A 17172-nucleotide genomic window follows, 5' to 3' on the forward strand; every position below is an offset into this window, starting at 1 on the left:
CCTCTGAGCCTGCTCCACTTGAAGGCTTGAAGGTCATTCCCGCCCCAGTTCACAGCAACTCCATCCTCCCGGCTATGCTGCCACCAGCCTAGAGCAGCCCCCAATTCCTCTGTCTCACCCTCATCTCCAAGCCATTTGGAAATCCTGGGGAGGTGGCAAACCTAAGAGGAGAGTGGGCACATTTTCAAGGTCATTGCTTGAGGCAATCATGGTCGCAGTTCCACCAGGACGCAGGGCATAGCTCTCACCTCCCTCTGGGAGACCTGAACCTCCACCCTCTGCCCACAAACGTCCCTTTGGGGAAATGGAGGGTGTGACCGCATCTCACTGCTCACCGTGCTCAAGGGCCTCGTCAACAAGCTTCTGGTACAAACTCAAGGCTCTCTGGTCAACAACCATGGTGACCTCCTTCTCCAAGGCCTGCAGGAAGGCAGCCAGAGCAAAGGCTCCAGGCGGGCCATCTGTCTCTTCCGGAGGCTCGTGTTTGAAATGTGTGGGGAAGCCGGTGGTGATGAGCACGGAGCGGGCGTGGGACAGCGACAGAGAGGCCTTCAGCAGCTCGTCTTTACACAGTAGGTGCCCGATCCCCCGGTTGCCTAAATCAATCAAATGAAATAGAATCAAAATAACATAGAGACTCAAGCAAACAGTTTGGGTTTTGTTTGTTTCAGATGTGGATTTGAGGGATGTGGCAGAGACTGCTAATTGTTCACCAGAATGCATTCCTTCCCCCATATTCAGTCCCCTACCTCAGTAGTAACCAGAGTTAAATGACTGGCCAGCTGCTCAGGTGTGGTTATGGGACTAGGTTCTCTCTACTCTGTGAAACTTTTCTAGGGCAGGGGAAGGGAATGATGTGTGCCACCTCTTGGCCAGATATCCACCCCATGGCCCCTGAGACTGGGATATTGATAACTAGTGCCCCCTGGGGGTCACATGATGGATGGCAGAGCTGCTGGGTCACTGAGTGACTAGGTGGAGCTGATTCCCCTTTCTGTTGAAACCAGGTGGGGAAAATCCACCTGGACAGGTAAGTGAGAGAGGGCACTTTGTGGGGGAAAAACATCTTGGGGCTTATTTGTTATAGCTTATTTGTTAGGGTTTAACAAACCCTAAATAACATGGGGAATATCAAGGGAGAAAGGTAAAGAGGAATGTTTTTTTAAATTATTTTTTTAAAGATTTATTTATTCATACAAGAACCGGGGTACAGGCCAGAGGTGGGGGGCGGTGAGAGGGTTCACCAGAGACAGAGCAGGGAACAGAACAGGCAGACTAAGTGAAATACACTGCTGAGGGGAGCAGTGGGTGAGTCAGGAGAGGTCTGCTGCGCCATGTGGGTTGCTCCCTGGTCTGGGATTGAACTCATGCTGCAGTGGCTGTGGAAAGATTCATAGGCTGCATCTTAACCCCTTGTGTCACCAGGGAGGCCCTAAAGAGGAATGTTTTAGTTGAGGACTCTCCAAAAGAAGACCCTAAGATGAAGGGTTGAGTGCAAGCATTTTAGCAGAAAGTGAGAGCAGAGACCATAAGTCAGAAGATGGAGGAAGTGGCATAGAAAGGGTTGGAAAGCTAAGAAACGATCAGAAAGGGTATGGAGTGAGCAGGCTAACCCCAGAGATAACTGGGGCTCAGTCTTGCTTGAGTTCTTCTAAAAAACCATGTGGTACACACCTCAGGACTGTCCGGTGGGAGTATAGGGGTACAGTACTATGCATTTATGCACTGGCTCCTGTCCCCTGCCTGGTGAAAGTGCCCTCAGGGTGCCAGCTCCCTGGCTTTCCCCGCTGTGCCTGCTCTGGTGGAGGGGGCTCTGCAGGTACAAGAATGTCCTCAGGTGGAGAAGCTGAGAGACCGCAGCCCAAGGGGGGCCTGTTGTACTGAGAACCACCCACTGCAGCTCAGGAGAACCCAGGGGTATTATGGGCAACTCTCAGCATCTGCTGTAGATGCTGCCAGTGGTTCTCCAGCTGCATGTGGATTCCTAACCCTGTTTGGATTCCTCCTTCCTATTGAGGAGGAGTTCCAGATTTAGCATTTGGAGACCTACATTCAAGTTTGGGACTTGGCACATGGAAATCGTGTGTCTTGGCTTAGTGCCTGATTGCCCTGCACTTCAGTTTTCCTACACAGAACATGGGGTGGCCCAGGTGGAGGGAGGCTGTGGGCCACAGCTCTCACATCTGCTGGTGGGAGTGGAAACCACATTTCTCGTCTGGAGGGGGATTCATACCTTAGATTTGTATTTTCCACTGGAGCCAGCAATGACTCTGGGAATTTATCCTAATAGAGAGACCATGGCATGGGCACAGGTGTGTGGTGAGGGGTTCACTGCAGCATCGTTTACAGCATTGAATGAGAGGATGTAACAAAATGGCGGGTCGCTTGTAAAATGAAATTCTTTGCAAGCACTAGAAAGGATGTTGTCAAAGACTAATGACATGGCAAGATATTCACAATATATTAAAAAATAAAGCAAGTGTCCTAAGATAGTATCACAGTATGATAGATGATGGATGGATGACAGAGGTAGTAGATGGTTAGAATGATAACATGAGAATACATGATACATATGCATAGATTCAAAGCTGAAGGAAAGGACATTAAAGGTAAACCCCAAACTGTTAATTCTTGTTAATTATAGTTAATTGTGATAGGATTCTGGTGATTTTCATTGCTTCTTCACTTGCAAGTCTCTTTGGTGCTTCTCAATGAAGATAAGTGACTGTTGATTGAGGGGAGAAGCATAGCAATGCTTTTAAAGAAAAAAATAGGAATGTAACCTATTTTCATAGGATGTGGTGAGCACCAAAGGAGAGTGGAGGGGAGAGAACTTTGATAATGTTAAAGCTGTTGATACGTTAATATTAGTGTAAACATCAGCATCATCAACTTGCATCCCTATATCTCCAGGCGCTTAAAGCCAGCCAACACCCTCAACAGTGCCCTGTGCTTGTGCCCATTATTCTCATATCTGCGTATTTAATGAAGTAGGACTCAAAAGCATGTGCTGTTCTGGGGGGTAAAAAGGTGTCCCTTATAGATGCTACTGGCACCTCTCGACAGTCGTGACTGCCCTCCATGAGTCTCACGCTTCAAGCCTTGACACAAGCACTGAAGGGGGAGGGGGATGTTCTCCTACATCAGCAGTGGGTGCTCTGTGTCTGCAGTAAATTTTCTTTCAAGTTACTTTTTAATCTAATCTAAGGGCAGAGTTAATAATTCATCTTCCCTTATGACCCTTGTGCTGGGTGGGAGAGTCAGCCTGGGTAAGAATATGAAGGAGAAAGTATCGCAGATGCAGATTTTTTTGAAATTCCCCCAGGATATCAATTATGCAAGAGAGTCCACTGATACAGTCACAGGCTTTTGCCTGGATGTAGGCATATCTGCAAAGGTGGGCCTATATCCCAATGGACCGTGTGTTTGTGTGTAAAGGAAAATATATTCTCTGCAGAGCGAATGAATGGACAACTTAACATACAAAATGAGCATGAAGTATGTTTCACAGGAAGTTTTGCTGCTACAGACTCCCATGTCATTAGGGAACCTTTGCCCCCAGGCCCAGGGAGAGGGCATATCTTCTTAAGGCAGGTCTGTAAGGGCAGATCTGGGGTCACAGTGTGAATGGTCTGGCTGCCATGTGGCTGCTGATCACCTCGTGATCAGCCCTGTCTGGGTCCTGGGAATCTGGCCTCGCCCTCTGCTATCCTACAACCATCCATCCAGGTATCTGCATGGGAAATGCTCCCAGGGGTGGGGGCGGTGGTGAGGGGTTCAGCAGGAAGGCCACATCTGCCGTCTCCAGACAAGCAACGCACAAACGACATTTTAGAGTCTGGTCTAGAATCACAGCACAAGAGAAGGTGCAGGAACAGGAATGGGGCCTAAGCCAAGCGAGGCCAGAACATCCTCTGAGCGGCCCTTGGATGGATATTTAGCCTCAGATTCCAATTTATCCAGCGTTTATAGATCATGGGCCTTGAAGCAAGTATACATGAGTTCAGGTTCTGCCCCGACTATCTACTGAGTATGTGGAGTGGGGTGAGTTCCTTTACCCAGTATGTCTCATAGCTGTTAAACCACGTTAGTGGTAGTTGCCTCCCTGGGTCTCTGGGAGAATCTAACAAGATGAAATGTGTAAATATGTTTAGCACACACATGACCTACAATAAAAATCACTAGGTGAGAGTTATTCTTATTACCTATCACAAGCCTGAGAGGGAGGAATGACTGATATTCCTCCTGATAACACTGATTCGAAAACTTCAGAGGTGGAGGAGCTGTCAAGTCTGTACCCTAATTCTCGCCAGAGCCAGCAGATGGGCACATTTACCATGCACAACAGCGCCCTCTGCTGCCGTCTTTTGCTCCTGAATGAAGTTCAAAGCCCCTCAACCAGCTGTCTGCAAATCTAATTGAAAGCAGCACTGCCAGCGGATCCTATCAGCCCTGCCAGGGTTTAGAGCAATGCACATTTTTTACTTGTCAGCCCCGGGGTCCTGCACCGCCCGAATCAACCAAAGCGCAGCAATCCTGTCCCCCCCAATCCAGCCTGCTGTCTGGTACCAAAAAAATCTGCTCCACACCCAACCCCAGGACAAAGGCACAAAAGAGGGAGGTGAGGGACTTCATTAAATACATGGAAAACTTTATTTAAATGGTGGCAGTTGATGACCTAAGACCCAGACTCCCTTTTTTTTCTTCCTCTACTACCCTGATTTGGTTCAGGTGGCAACACGCTCCGCTAATAAGCTCACCACCCAGACTCCCTCACATGTATAGCCCTGAAAATTTTGGAAAAAATAAATAAATAAAAATCATCTCTAATCCTACCACCATTGGCTCACCGCCATCAGTATTTTAAACATTAAACAAAATCGTACTGTGGATTAATTTGCATGCTGCCTTTCCACTGTGCATCACATCAGTGAGTAGATTCTCCAGGCTATTAAGGTGTGGATGCTCTGTGTCTTACCTGGGTCTATGCCAATTATAGCCTCCAGTTCTCGGATCTTCCGAATAGCTGGCGCTGAGGCGATGCTATAGTGCAAAGGATCTTGGGAAATGAGATGAACCTCTGGAAATCCCTCAGGGGCGAGACAGCTGGCCTCTGTATCCTTCAGGTCTGTCATAACCGTGCAACCCGGTGCACTAGTAAACGCCAGTGGGGTCTCTAAAATACAACAGGAGGGACTGAGTCGGGCCACTTCGTCAAACCCTGCCCACTCGCGTCTAGCCCGCTGTTGATGGCCAAGATGGCGCCGTGCATCAACTTACTTCCTGCTCTGAGTGATGGCACCAGCTCAGAACATGGCTCATGGCTGTTCCATTTAAGTGGGTGCCTCCATCTTTCAGGAAAGTCAAGATGAATTGAGCGTGGGGAAAGAAATAAGGTATAGCCACAGCTACAGGTAGGGCTTAGTCTTGGCCATCGAGTCATCCCATGGATCTCAGAAAGGACCGGCTGAACTTGGGAATGCATCCAGCCACCTTGCTTTGCTTTGCAGTAAATGTTAGACTTGCTAACAAATAGCTCTCTCTGAACATAGCTTCTATTTTTCTCAGCAATTACAACTTGCTTCCGTTAATGCTAATTTTGTTCTTCAAACAATTCTTTCCTGCTAGTTTCCAGGCAATGTGAGGCTCTCTAGACTTTCATTACAAACACACTTGACTTTGAGATGTGACTTTATCCTCTCTAAACCCATTACCTCATTGCTAAAATAGTGACAGTATCTCATGTAGTTGTCAAAACTTAATTGGAAAAGGCATGTAAAAGTATTTGGCAAAGTGCCTGGCTCAGAGTAAGCCCTCCATCAATGATGGCTGGCATCAGTGAGCCAGGCGTTCTGTCTCACTCATTCCTCTGTCCCTGCACTGGCCCATTAGTATTGACTACTTAGCAGACAGACTTTGCATCTCTTGCTTCCTCCAGAGCCAGCGTTCGTGGACACTCCAAGCCCATGGCTGTACGTGCCTAGAAGCGGGACCACAGTTTATCCATCAGTATCCCACATGGTGCCTGCACATAGTAGGTGCTTGATAAATGTAGGCACGAATCAATCATATAACAATGCCTTGGACTTCACAGGAAACAGTAACATTTCTCAGATACACAGAAAGCCCAAGTTAGCCAACTGTGCAGGAGGAAAACCTACTGACGGAAGCCTAAAGCATTCAAACTTTTAGACAAATGTCGAAGGGGAACAACTGAGGACCGCGATGCCTGCAGTCATTATTGACTTTCTGTGTTTGGACAGAACCTACCATTGCTCACCGTAAAGTCAGGTGCACATCAGAACAGAGCATGATTGGGGTTGGGGCCAGGGGGTGCCCCATCAGCTGGGAGATGAGCAGCAAGTCATCTGTTGCTAATATACATTTATGTGTTAGAAGTTGAGCTTGATTTTTTTCAAGCAGAAAGATTCAATGGCATCCCTGTTCAGTGATGTCATTTGTTCTCAGAGATGCTACTGCAAGTCAAAACTAAAGGTGTGGATACACTATACTGGTGTGGATGTGTGTACGCACGCCTGGCACATAGTAGGGGCCCAATACTTTTATGTTAAAGGAATGCATAGAATCCCATGGATCTTGGTGTTTGTGCCCCATCATCCCGTTAGAGGTAATTTTTTCCGATCAGGAGGCCCTGCTGATAGCTAAACTTCTGGAATAATTTCAAAGTAAATTAAAGGAACACCAGATTCTATGTTTTACAATGCAAGTGTGGTTGACCTAGCCAGAATTTTCTAGTGTCTACTGGAAATGGGCTGCAACAGTTATTATTTGTAATGTTCTCATCCCATCCCCACCTTACTGTGAGCTGATTAGGGAGCCCTCCTGTGTCTCTTCATTGTAATATCATCCGCGGCTTTTGGGAAAAAAAATGGAGAATCTTGCCTTCAAAACTTGCAAATGCGTTGTGAAATGCGTTGTGTTATTTGACTACACCTTTGTTGTCCAAGTCCCACTAGCTTCCAAAATGCCTCAAAAGGCCAAGCTAAACATCAGTCCTTTTGTTAGAATGGGCTGTAAGGTCTTGCAGACAGAAACGTGTTTAATCAAGATGTATTTGAGCTGAAGGATAAGATGCCCTGATAAGGAGACCCAGCCCTGGAAAGGAAAGAAGGAAGAGAGCTCTGCACTGTGGGCTGCAGGCCGATGGCTCCTTTTGCGACTTGATTTCTTAAATCATTGCACCTGTAAGTCATGCTTTCAAGTGCCCCACCGAGTTCCAGCCCCACAAGCCTGGACGTACTGCAGCTGCTGACGGCTTCGAGACTGGTCAGTGGAGAAGGCCAGAACACTGGCACGTCTCCGGGCTGACACGCCACGGGATCCCCATAGTCAGGTTTGGAAAGATCTTTGATTCCCAACAGTTCTGCAGACAGAAAGAGAAAGTGAATTCCGGGGGTCTTGTCTTGGCAGGTGCCTCCAGGTAGAACATGTTGAGAAGTTTAAACTTCTTTCCCCAAGAGGATTGTAGTCACGGCATTGTGGTGAGAGACAACAGGGACTGAGAAGGAGGCAAAAAACAAATGGAAGCTTAACAACCTATAGTCCGCCCTGAGGGGTGTGGTTTCACAGCTGCCCTGAGGGGTGTGGTTTCACAGCTGCCCTGAGGGGTGTGGTTTCACAGCTCAGAATCTCACACCCTGCTGTGGTGACTGGGGGTGACTTGGGTCTCTCAATCCAGCACTTTCTTTGGATGGAGTGCTAACAAGCCAGCATCTGTGAGTTTATCTTTGTACAGATTGCATTATACAACACAGACCCACACTGTCAGAGACCACCACCCAATACTGGGAAAACACTCCAGCAGACACTTTGCTCCGCGTGGGCCTGACATCGTCTTTCTGTGAGTTCAGTGGCACGTGCTGACTGTGTTTTTACAGAATGCCACATTTTGTCTGACCTTATTTTTTTACACGGCTGAGCGAGCTCAGTTACACTCAGCTCTGACTCCCACCTGAGGCCCAATCCCACCTGAGGCCCACCTCATCTTCTGAAGGCCTCGGAGAGGCCAGGGCAGCTTTCAGGTTTTTGCCCTTCACTCAGAGTGAATGCACCCGGGTCCTTGCCCAAATAGGCTACCGAATGGTGGGCTGGATTAGAGGTTGCTCTGGGTCAGACCTCCGTACAAACAGCCCTGCTGCCCCTCTGCCACCTGCTTCACCACCCCAGACTCACAGAAACAATGGGTGAATCTGGATATTTATCCAAAGGCATCTGCTTTATGCCTGAGGGATGTCTGTAAACACAGCCTTAATATCGCTATGGAGTCAACCTTGTCCAGGACACCCTAGATCCCCCTGGGCGAGGCTACACAAGTGGTGGGAGCTCAGGAACACAGCAAGTTCCCGTCTTCTCAAGCCAAAGTGCAAGCACAGCTATGGACACTGACCTGGGTCGCCCATGTGAATGGGTGGTCCGAGCTCAGCCTGCACAGAGCAACTGGCCTGCACCAGCCTTTCCAGCTTGTCCTTGGGAATGGGCCTCATTGTGACCACCAGGGGGCAGCCAAAGCCAGCCACAGAGGCACAAGGCACTGTCGTCTGACAAGAAATCAAGGGAAAAAAGTAAAAAAACAGAATTAGCACAGATTGAAGCATGAGCACCCAGAACTCAAGGCAGTGAATGAAATAGGAGGTTCAAGTAGATATTATAAAAATATTGCGTCTGCTCTCACATGACTGGGAGATGAAGAGGTTTGCTGGTAACCATTGTTCTAAAACAGAGAATGCAGTTTGTTGCCTGCACTTGAAATGGAAGGAGATGCTGAATCTCAGCTTGAAGTTATGGAAGTAAAAATGTCATTTTTCCCCTCATGCAATTTCATGGACCATCTGAATTTTTCCCTGTCACTTTATAGACCTCAAGGTGAGGCACATTGTGAGAGGGGCCTAAGGGAACAGGTATCAGGGTCCCCTCTGCCTTGGGAGTCCACACAAGGTCTGGAGGCCAGACCCCACTCACCCTGCCTCAGGCCTCCAGCCTCCCCAGAAGATGCCCAGAATGGCTTGTGTGACTTTCACTGGCCTTGTTGTCTTTTCCCTGATGGGTTTCTGGTCCCTGCAGTAGGGCTTAGGAAAGATTTAGGAGCTGGCCAGGACAGCAATCTCCTGGAACAGTCTTGGTGGTTGCCTGAAGGACTTGCTGTTAGCACCCAGCAGCAGGAGTGCAGTGGGGGAGCTGTGGGAGCACATGTCAGGGCCACTCACAGGAGACAGGCTGTGCTCCCCATTCTGAGGGCCCTTCAGCCCCTCAGAGCTGCTAACCAAATCCAAGATGGCTGCCTGGCCATTTCTCCGAGGAGCCATCACACAGAGGTGGTTTGGCTGCTGCTGGGGACAGTGCCGTGTCAGGGAACATGACTCTGCTGAGCACTCACTGTGAACAGTGACAATTGTTACAAAGTGCCATTTGAGCCTCATGCCTCTGTGATGGACTTTGGGCAGAGAGGGGCCTGAGTACCTGGTTCCAGGCTGCCTCTGGGGCTTGGGCAAATTCTCACTTTACTCTGGTTTCGGTTTCCTCATTTAAAATGACGCAGTGCAAACCAGCTCTTACCTGCCACTAAAGACTGCGTGTTCCTGACCAGACCCTGCCCTGGGTCCAACTCCCAACCCCGAACCTTGAACTAACCTGCTTAGGCTGATTTTTACATAAGACAAGTGGCACACACTGCAGGAGCTTGTGTTTCCTCAGAGGCAGCCTGGGTCTTCCCTCAGGAGCCTACACTTGAGCACATTTTAATAAATGTTCAGGAGCCCTGGATGAAATCTCCAATCTGAGTCCTCTGTAAAAGACCTGAAGGGACCACTGATACAGGCCCACACGGTAAATTCTCAAACTTTGAAGAAATGTTCTGGAAGGGGCCAGTGGAATGAGGGGTCAGTGTGGCTGGAATAAAACTTCAGAGACAGCCCCAAACAGCAGCATATCCCAAGAAGGGCTGGCCACCTCCAGCCAAGAATGTGACCTGGCATTCCCGACACAGCCATAACCCGGCAGCTGATGGCCCAGCCAAGGTTCTGCCACAAATCCCTGGGCACTGACCCCGCCAGGCACATTCTCTGTGATATCAGGGGGCCAGGGACCATTTTCAGAAATCTTGCCGAGACTCCCTAAGAGAATGGAGCTGGACAAATTTGAATCTGGTTTACACTACCACAAAGAGCTGTGACACTCTCAAGTTCACACTGGCTGCCCACATGGGGTCTGGAGGTGGGCAGGAGAGAGGCTGGTGGTCCCATTTTCCAGGGGAAACAAGCTCAGAGAGGTTAACTGCTTATCTCGGATAGCACAACCAGGAAGTGGCTAACCTGGGTCCAGGGCCGCTGTTCTCCCCACCACAGGGGATTACAAGTCAATCACACTTTTAACTCAGTCTGCCCTGTGGATCGTGTCCCTACCTTGTAAGCACCTGCGTGGCCATGACCTGCTGGGTCTCTTCTAGGGAGCCCCGCCTTCTCCAAGACTGCTTCTAGGGAGACGCCGCAACCCAGGACAAAGGCCACCATGTCCTTCAGCTGCTCCGAGTTCTCCTCCAGGGACATCAGGCTGCCTGTGCAGGCACCAGACTCGTACTTCTGGAACTGGGGACAACCCATCCTGGGGACAAGGGAAAACTCACAGACCCCAGTGTCAACATGACCCCTGATGGTGCATATTTTTAAAGGGCATGGGAAGGCACTACGGAGTCTAAGCAGGAGTCACATGATTATTTGGTCACTCCAGAAGGAGGGGCTTGATGGGGTGAAGGGAGGAGAGGGTGAGGGGCCAAGGAGACCAGTTGTGATGTCTTAAGAACCCGGAGACAGAGGAGCCAGGTGGCAGGAGGAATGTGGGCTGCCGGGAGCCTTATTGTGGAAGCAGAACCAGCAAAGCCATGTATGGGGTGTGTTATTTTCTAGACGCCTGGGAGGACATGCTCCATGTTAACATGTCTGCGGCTGGGTGTGGGAAACTCAAGCATTTTTACTGTCTTTTTCCTCCTCTGCAGGCAGGTCTCTGGTTGGGTGAGGCAGTGCCCAATGGCAGTGCCCATGGGATTTCTCTGGGGCTGGACTTTCCTGCTGAGCCTAATGATTTTCCCCAGGGCTGGAGCAGGGGCAGAGGAGGGAGGGCAGACTCTGCCTAAGCAAGACTCCTGTGAGGCTCTGTGCAATTTACCTGGAGTCTGGGGCGGGCACTGTCCACTTGCCCGGCTGGCTTCGGCCCAGCAGGGGCAGAGGGCCACGGTTGGCCTGGCAAAAGCGTTCAAAGTCCGGAGCAAGAGACTTGTGCAGGATGACCACGCTGGCGGCTCGGAGACCTGGTTTGGTGGGAGAAGGGACAGCAGCACAGTAAGGGCCTTCTGGTTAAGTCCTTTTATGCTCAAAAAAGTTGTTTTAAACTAGGGAGGGTTGGTGGGTTACACTTTGAAAGAAAAAACTAATAAAAGAATGGGGAGCTTTGCCCACCATATAATAAATATGTATTTTAATGCTTGATTTAGCTAATTTGAAACCAATTTTGATGCTTCTTCTGATTTCACATTGGAAAAATAAAGAACTGTTTATTTTATATATTTTTAGCTCAATATTCTTTAATTATGAACCAAAAAGTTATAGTGATTACACACCTAGATTACCTCTGAATCAAATTGCTTGTTCATTGAAATGGGTGCTTTTAAATAACCACTTGATGAGAAAACTTGTTTTATATATTTTGGTTGGAACTTGTATGGGCAACATACTCCTTCTACCTCTAAAAATTTCAAGTTGAAATGCATAAAAAGTACTTTTCAAAAAGTTGAATGTAAATGATTAAGGTTCCTGTGGTGTTGGAAGTGAGGACAGAGGCCACCCTTGGGGATGGTGGTGAGTAGAAGAGTCGTGAGGAAGTTTGTGGGGTACTGATAATGTTCTGTTTAAAATCACCCACAATTTCTGTTTCTTGACCTGGTGCTGCTTCTATGGCATTTTCATTTTGTGGAAATCCATACAACCATGCACTGAGTTGCGTTTTTCTCTCTGTGTGTATATTATACTCCAACAAAAGGTTAAATTGAAAAGACTCTACAAACACAGAAACCTTAATCGTTTACATTCAACTCCACATGATGGAATCATACAGTGTGTAATTTTTGAATCTTGTGTGTGATTTTTTGAATCTTGCTTCCTTCACTCAATATGTTTGGCCTCCAACAACTAGTGCTCGTGAGGCTGCGGAGAAAGAGATGCCCTCTCACACTGGTGTTGGGATGCAAATGGGCACAGCCGTCATAGAAGGCTTTACCTTTAAAAAATGGAAACTGGAATTACCCCATGACCCAGCAATCCTACTCTTGGGCATCATCCCAAAGAATGGAACCATCAACTCAAGAAGTTATATGCGTTACAATGTCCACTGCAGTGTTATTTAGATGGTCAGGAATGGGAAGAACCTAGGTGCCCACTGAGAGAGGATTGGCTCAAGATGCAGTCACCCAGGGGATACTACTGACACTGAGGAAAGATGAAATGTTGCCATTTACAGCAAAATTGAAGGAGCTGGAGGCAATGATGTGCAGTAAAGCAAGTGAGAAAGACGGCACTGGATACCTTACATAGCAGATGACCTGTCAAAACAAAATACTTATAAGAACTAGTGGATGCTAATAAACGAAGTAAGGTTTCTGAGGCTGGGCTGGGGGAGGGCTAAGGGGGCAAGAGGAATGGTAATGGGGAAAACACAGAAACAAACGAAAACCGTATGTTTGGGAGGGTCACCCATACTGTGTTTAAGAAGAGATTGCTCATCGCCGCCATGTATTAGCCCAAACCATTGGAAGTAGACATTTGGGAAGCTTCCAGTTTGGGTTATTTCAAAGGGTGCTGCCACGTGCATCTGGCCCATGCACTTTGCCGGGAAGGGGGCATGCATTGTGTATTAGTTTGGCACACCCACACGTGGGCTGGGAGGATGTGGACATAATTGGCTTGAGGAGGTCCTGCTAAGCAGTTTCCAATGTGGTTGTCCTAACTTCTGTTCCTGACTGTGCTTTGGGTTCTCAATTACTCCTTTCTAGTACACGGGATTGCCTGTCTCTTTACACAAGCTGCTCTGGCAGATGGGAAGTGGCACCGAATGTGGTTGAACTGGTATCTGCTTTCTGAGCTCTTGATGTTCTGGTAAGCAGTGGCCAACCTGGGTTAAGCTGCTGTGGCCAGCCCGTCTAGTATATAATCGTGGTGGTGGACTGTTACTGTGGTGGCTCTATGAAGCATGTTTTCCTATAAAGATGCTTCTCAGTATTCATATCTCAGGTGGCCCCTTCCCCATGGGCCCTAGCTGGGCCATCTGCCTTGCTTGGCCAGGGGGATGTTAAGAGGTGTGATGACCTCTGAGGCTTGATAGGTGCTGTTGCATTAGGGCTCATGCTCTTGGGACCGTCCATGTTACAAAGTCTATGTAAAGAGGTTTGGCCAACATGGCTGGAGAGGCTTCAGAGAGAGAGACATGTCTGGACAGCCCAATTGTTGCAGCCATTCCAGAGGACTCTCTGCACCTAAGAGGAAGAAGCCATCTGCTGGATGTCTAGTCCCAGCAGACACAGGGTGGAGCAGAAGAACCACCTGCTGAGTCCAGCCTTGGCTACAGAATTATGAGAATTATGGATTCAGCCACTGAGTCTGGGGGTGCTTAGTTTGCAACAACTGATAACTGTGGGCTCACAGAGAGTGCCAGAGCCTCGTGTGTTAGTGAACAGGGCAATGTTTTGCTCTAGGACTTTCAACTGTGCTTCTGGCTTCCTCTTTGGGGTCCACACCAGAGCCTGTTACCACTCAGGGTCAGTGACAATTTTGATATGTTTTCTCTTGCCTTTTAGAGCCCATGTTATCATTCCTGGAGGCAGCGGGGAGATAGTATCATCCAGAAAATAAGGCCAGTCCAAATAACGAGACGTGGTCTGCATCAAAACCAGACGGACATGCAGTGCAAATGGGGACACTTATCCCAGCAGGGAACTGTCTTCATCACCTGATCTCATTGGCAGTTCTGCCTGTGGAGACTTGGCCAAGCAGAACTGGTGGGACTGGACCAGTCTGGCCCAACTGCCAGTTCCTCCTGGGAAGTTGAGTAGTGACCAGAGCAAATATTCTGCTTGTACTTTCTGTCTCCCAAGCAGAAGCTAGAAGCCTCAGAAATTCCTGTGGCTGGTATTTTCAGGGAGTTCGTTTATGTATTTGTTTTTAAACATGCACCACCACTCACCCCCGGCTACGCTGGACATGTTCCTCATGTTTGTTTTCTTCTGTAGAATCAAACTTCTCAAGGCAGAGGGAAGGCAGGCCCTCAGGTGGGGTGTGAAGGTCATCAGGCTGTCCTTGAATGGACCTCAGAGAAGCTGGTGAAGGGATGAAGGGGAATAAATTAAAGGGCACAGCTTCCTTGAAGGTGCCAAGTCAGCACCAGACCAGCTATCATCCTGCCGTTCCCAGTCCCGCCCTGGGGTGGGCATGTAATGCGCAGCACATTCTCCCCCACCCCTTTGTAACTCAGTTTCCAGTGCGGAATTCCCAACACTTGAAGCTCTTTGCTTATGCCCTTCCCCTGGCTTGAACTGTCCCCCTTCCTCGCTGCCTTGTCTCCACCCCCCCACCCCCAGGCCTTTCCATTGCTCAGAACAGGTTCAGAATCTCCTGCCTCTTTGAAGTGGCCAGCAGGCTCTCACTGGCTGGCCAGGCCTCCTTGCTCCCAGAGTTCTTTGAGCCACTGATTTTGACCAGGTGTTGTACTGGACTCTGCACCTCCTTTCTCTCTCTCCTGGGGAAAGCCCGAGTGTCCAGGGGGTAGGGGCACATCTTAGGCCTTGTCCACAGGCCTAAGGTGCTTACTACAGGCCTTGTCCACAGGTCCCAGAGTGCTTACTACAGTCTGAAATCATGCAGTACATACTGAACTGTTTAGGATCAGATGAACAAATTGTTAAAAGTAAGCCCCACGTGCAATCACAAATGAACCAGCAGACCAGATTTTTTGTCTGCATGTGACTCCTGTTATTCAGATTCAGGTCCCTGAAAGGTAGAGATTCTGCTTCTCTATTGTGCCTTTCTACCCCCACCCCCACTCCAGGCATAGTGCCTCACACAGATTTTGGGTGAATGAGTAAATATTGTAGACTTTAAAATATGACATGGTCTCAAAGCTCTGCTACTAGGCAAAACCAAGGGTGCCCAGGGAGCCCAAAGTGTAAAGGGGAAAGACCTGTGATACCCATTTGCAGGGCCTGTGACCACTGTGCACAGGGAGGCAAAGCAACCAAGCTCCAGTGAACCTGGAGATTTTCATTGGTGAAGGGCCCAAAGGGAATGGAGAGGAAGAAGAGGAGCAGGAGAGAGAAGGATTTCAAAATACGAACGTGGGCCTCCCTGGTGGTGCAGGGGTTAAAGACACAGCACTATCAAGCTGTCACAGATCCCTAGTTGGCCGGGGAGCTAACCCACATGGTGCAGCAGACTTCTCCTGTCTCGCCCTCTGCACTGTTGGTGGGAGTGCAAACTGGTCCAACCACTGTGGAGAGCTGTGTGGAGATTTCTGGACCTACTAAACATAGAGCTTCCATATGATCCAGCAATTCCACTCCTAGGTATTTACCCAAAGGACACAGAAACATCAATTCCAAAGAACACCTGCACCCCTGTGTTTATAGCAGCACTATTTACAATAGCTAAGCTTTGGAAACAACCCAAATGCCCAAAAATAGATGACTGGATCAAGAAGATGTGGTACATATATACCATGGAATATTACTCAGCATTCAAAAAAGATAAACACATGCAATTTGCAGCAACATGGATGGCGCTGGAAGGGATCATGCTCAGCGAAATAAGCCAAAAAGAAAAAGAAAAATACCGGATGGTCTCACTCATAGCAGGAATCTAGAAAACTTAAATAAGGGACCAGGAAAATGAATAACTATAAGAAAGTGAAAATCAAAATCAACAAAAAACTATGAACCAGAGACAGCCCGCTGCTCCTCTCAGCAGTGTGTTTCACTAGATCTGCCTGTTCTGCTACCCACTATCTCTGGTAAATCCTCTCAACTGCCCCCCCCGCCCCGCTACGTCTGGCTTACATCCCAGTTCTTGTATACATAAATAAATAAATCTTAAAAAAAAAATCCAAAATACAAATGCCAGGTCAAAATCTGAAATCAGCCATCCCCTTGTAAGCAAACACGGTCAGCCAAACAGGCAGTCAAACTGCCCAAAGCAGAGTGGCCAGGAGGAGGAATACAAGCAACCTTCCTGCAGGAAACACAAGAGAGAGGTTGTGCAGGGCCCAAGAACCTGGGAGAGAAGAGAGAACCAAGTTCAAAGAGTACCATCCAAGCTGAATCCACCACAAGGCGGCTGCCATAGTCTCAAGAGAGTGGGCTCGTGCTGCCTGCCAGAGCTGAAGCCAGGGAAGATCCACATGTGGGAGCTGCTGAAAGGTCAAGAATGGAGCCTGTGCAGAGGGAGTCCCCGCCCCTCTGGGGCTGTCTTATAAAGACTATGCTAGGCTACTTGCGTCTAAGCTTGTCCTTTGGTGTCAGCTGTCTCTGTTCCAGAAGTCAGGGGGTGGAGCGGAGACTGAGCTCTCTTACAGCTCCAGGAAATTGCTCAGGAAGGAGACCTATTATATGCTGACTTCTTAAACTCAAGAGGTTCCCAGGTTTCGGCAAAATCTAAGGTTCAAGAGTCATGTATGTTGGCCTCCAAGGCATAGCCCTTATCTTCATCTAAACATACCATGTGCCTAGCTTAGTGCCAAGCACAGAAGTAGTTCAATAAGTTTGTTGAGTGACTGACTGACAGCACAGTGGATGACAGCACCACTAAAGGGAAGTGTCCACAGTGAATGCTATGGACAAGCCTGATTTTCCACAACTCCTTTCCTCTTTAAAGAGTTTCCAAAACAAAAATGCACAAGTCAACTCTAACCTTCCAGACAGAGAAACAAGTAAGCCCCATGCCAATTTAATGAAGAATTAAATGTGGAAAACCTCTAACAAACTACATTTTTAAAGTACTGCCCTGGAAGGGGAGAGGTGTATTTAAAACTGATAGTAAGTGTTTAAAGTAGATCAGTTAAAATTATCACCATATTATGGAGTAGCAAAATTATATGCTTACCTTGTAAAAATAATAGATCTTC

The 17172-nt window shown here is 48.2% G+C and overlaps 1 protein-coding gene across 1 annotated transcript in view; it reads right to left on the bottom strand.

The window, feature by feature from the left end:
• The window catches only part of DGLUCY (D-glutamate cyclase), a gene marked incomplete at both ends in the record, with an annotated part of 30695 nt that extends 16348 nt beyond the window's left edge, over positions 1 to 14347 (bottom strand). The window contains 7 exons of the mRNA XM_084240301.1: positions 336 to 596; positions 4979 to 5176; positions 7262 to 7384; positions 8408 to 8558; positions 10419 to 10617; positions 11179 to 11320; positions 14245 to 14347. Coding sequence (XP_084096427.1) covers positions 336 to 596; positions 4979 to 5176; positions 7262 to 7384; positions 8408 to 8558; positions 10419 to 10617; positions 11179 to 11320; positions 14245 to 14347 — 1177 coding nt within the window. The remainder of the gene's footprint in view (positions 1 to 335; positions 597 to 4978; positions 5177 to 7261; positions 7385 to 8407; positions 8559 to 10418; positions 10618 to 11178; positions 11321 to 14244) is intronic.
• Positions 14348 to 17172: the final 2825 nt, after the last annotated feature.

Source organism: Talpa europaea, assembly GCF_964194135.1.
Source record: "Talpa europaea genome assembly, chromosome: 8".
Lineage (NCBI taxonomy): Eukaryota > Metazoa > Chordata > Mammalia > Eulipotyphla > Talpidae > Talpa > Talpa europaea.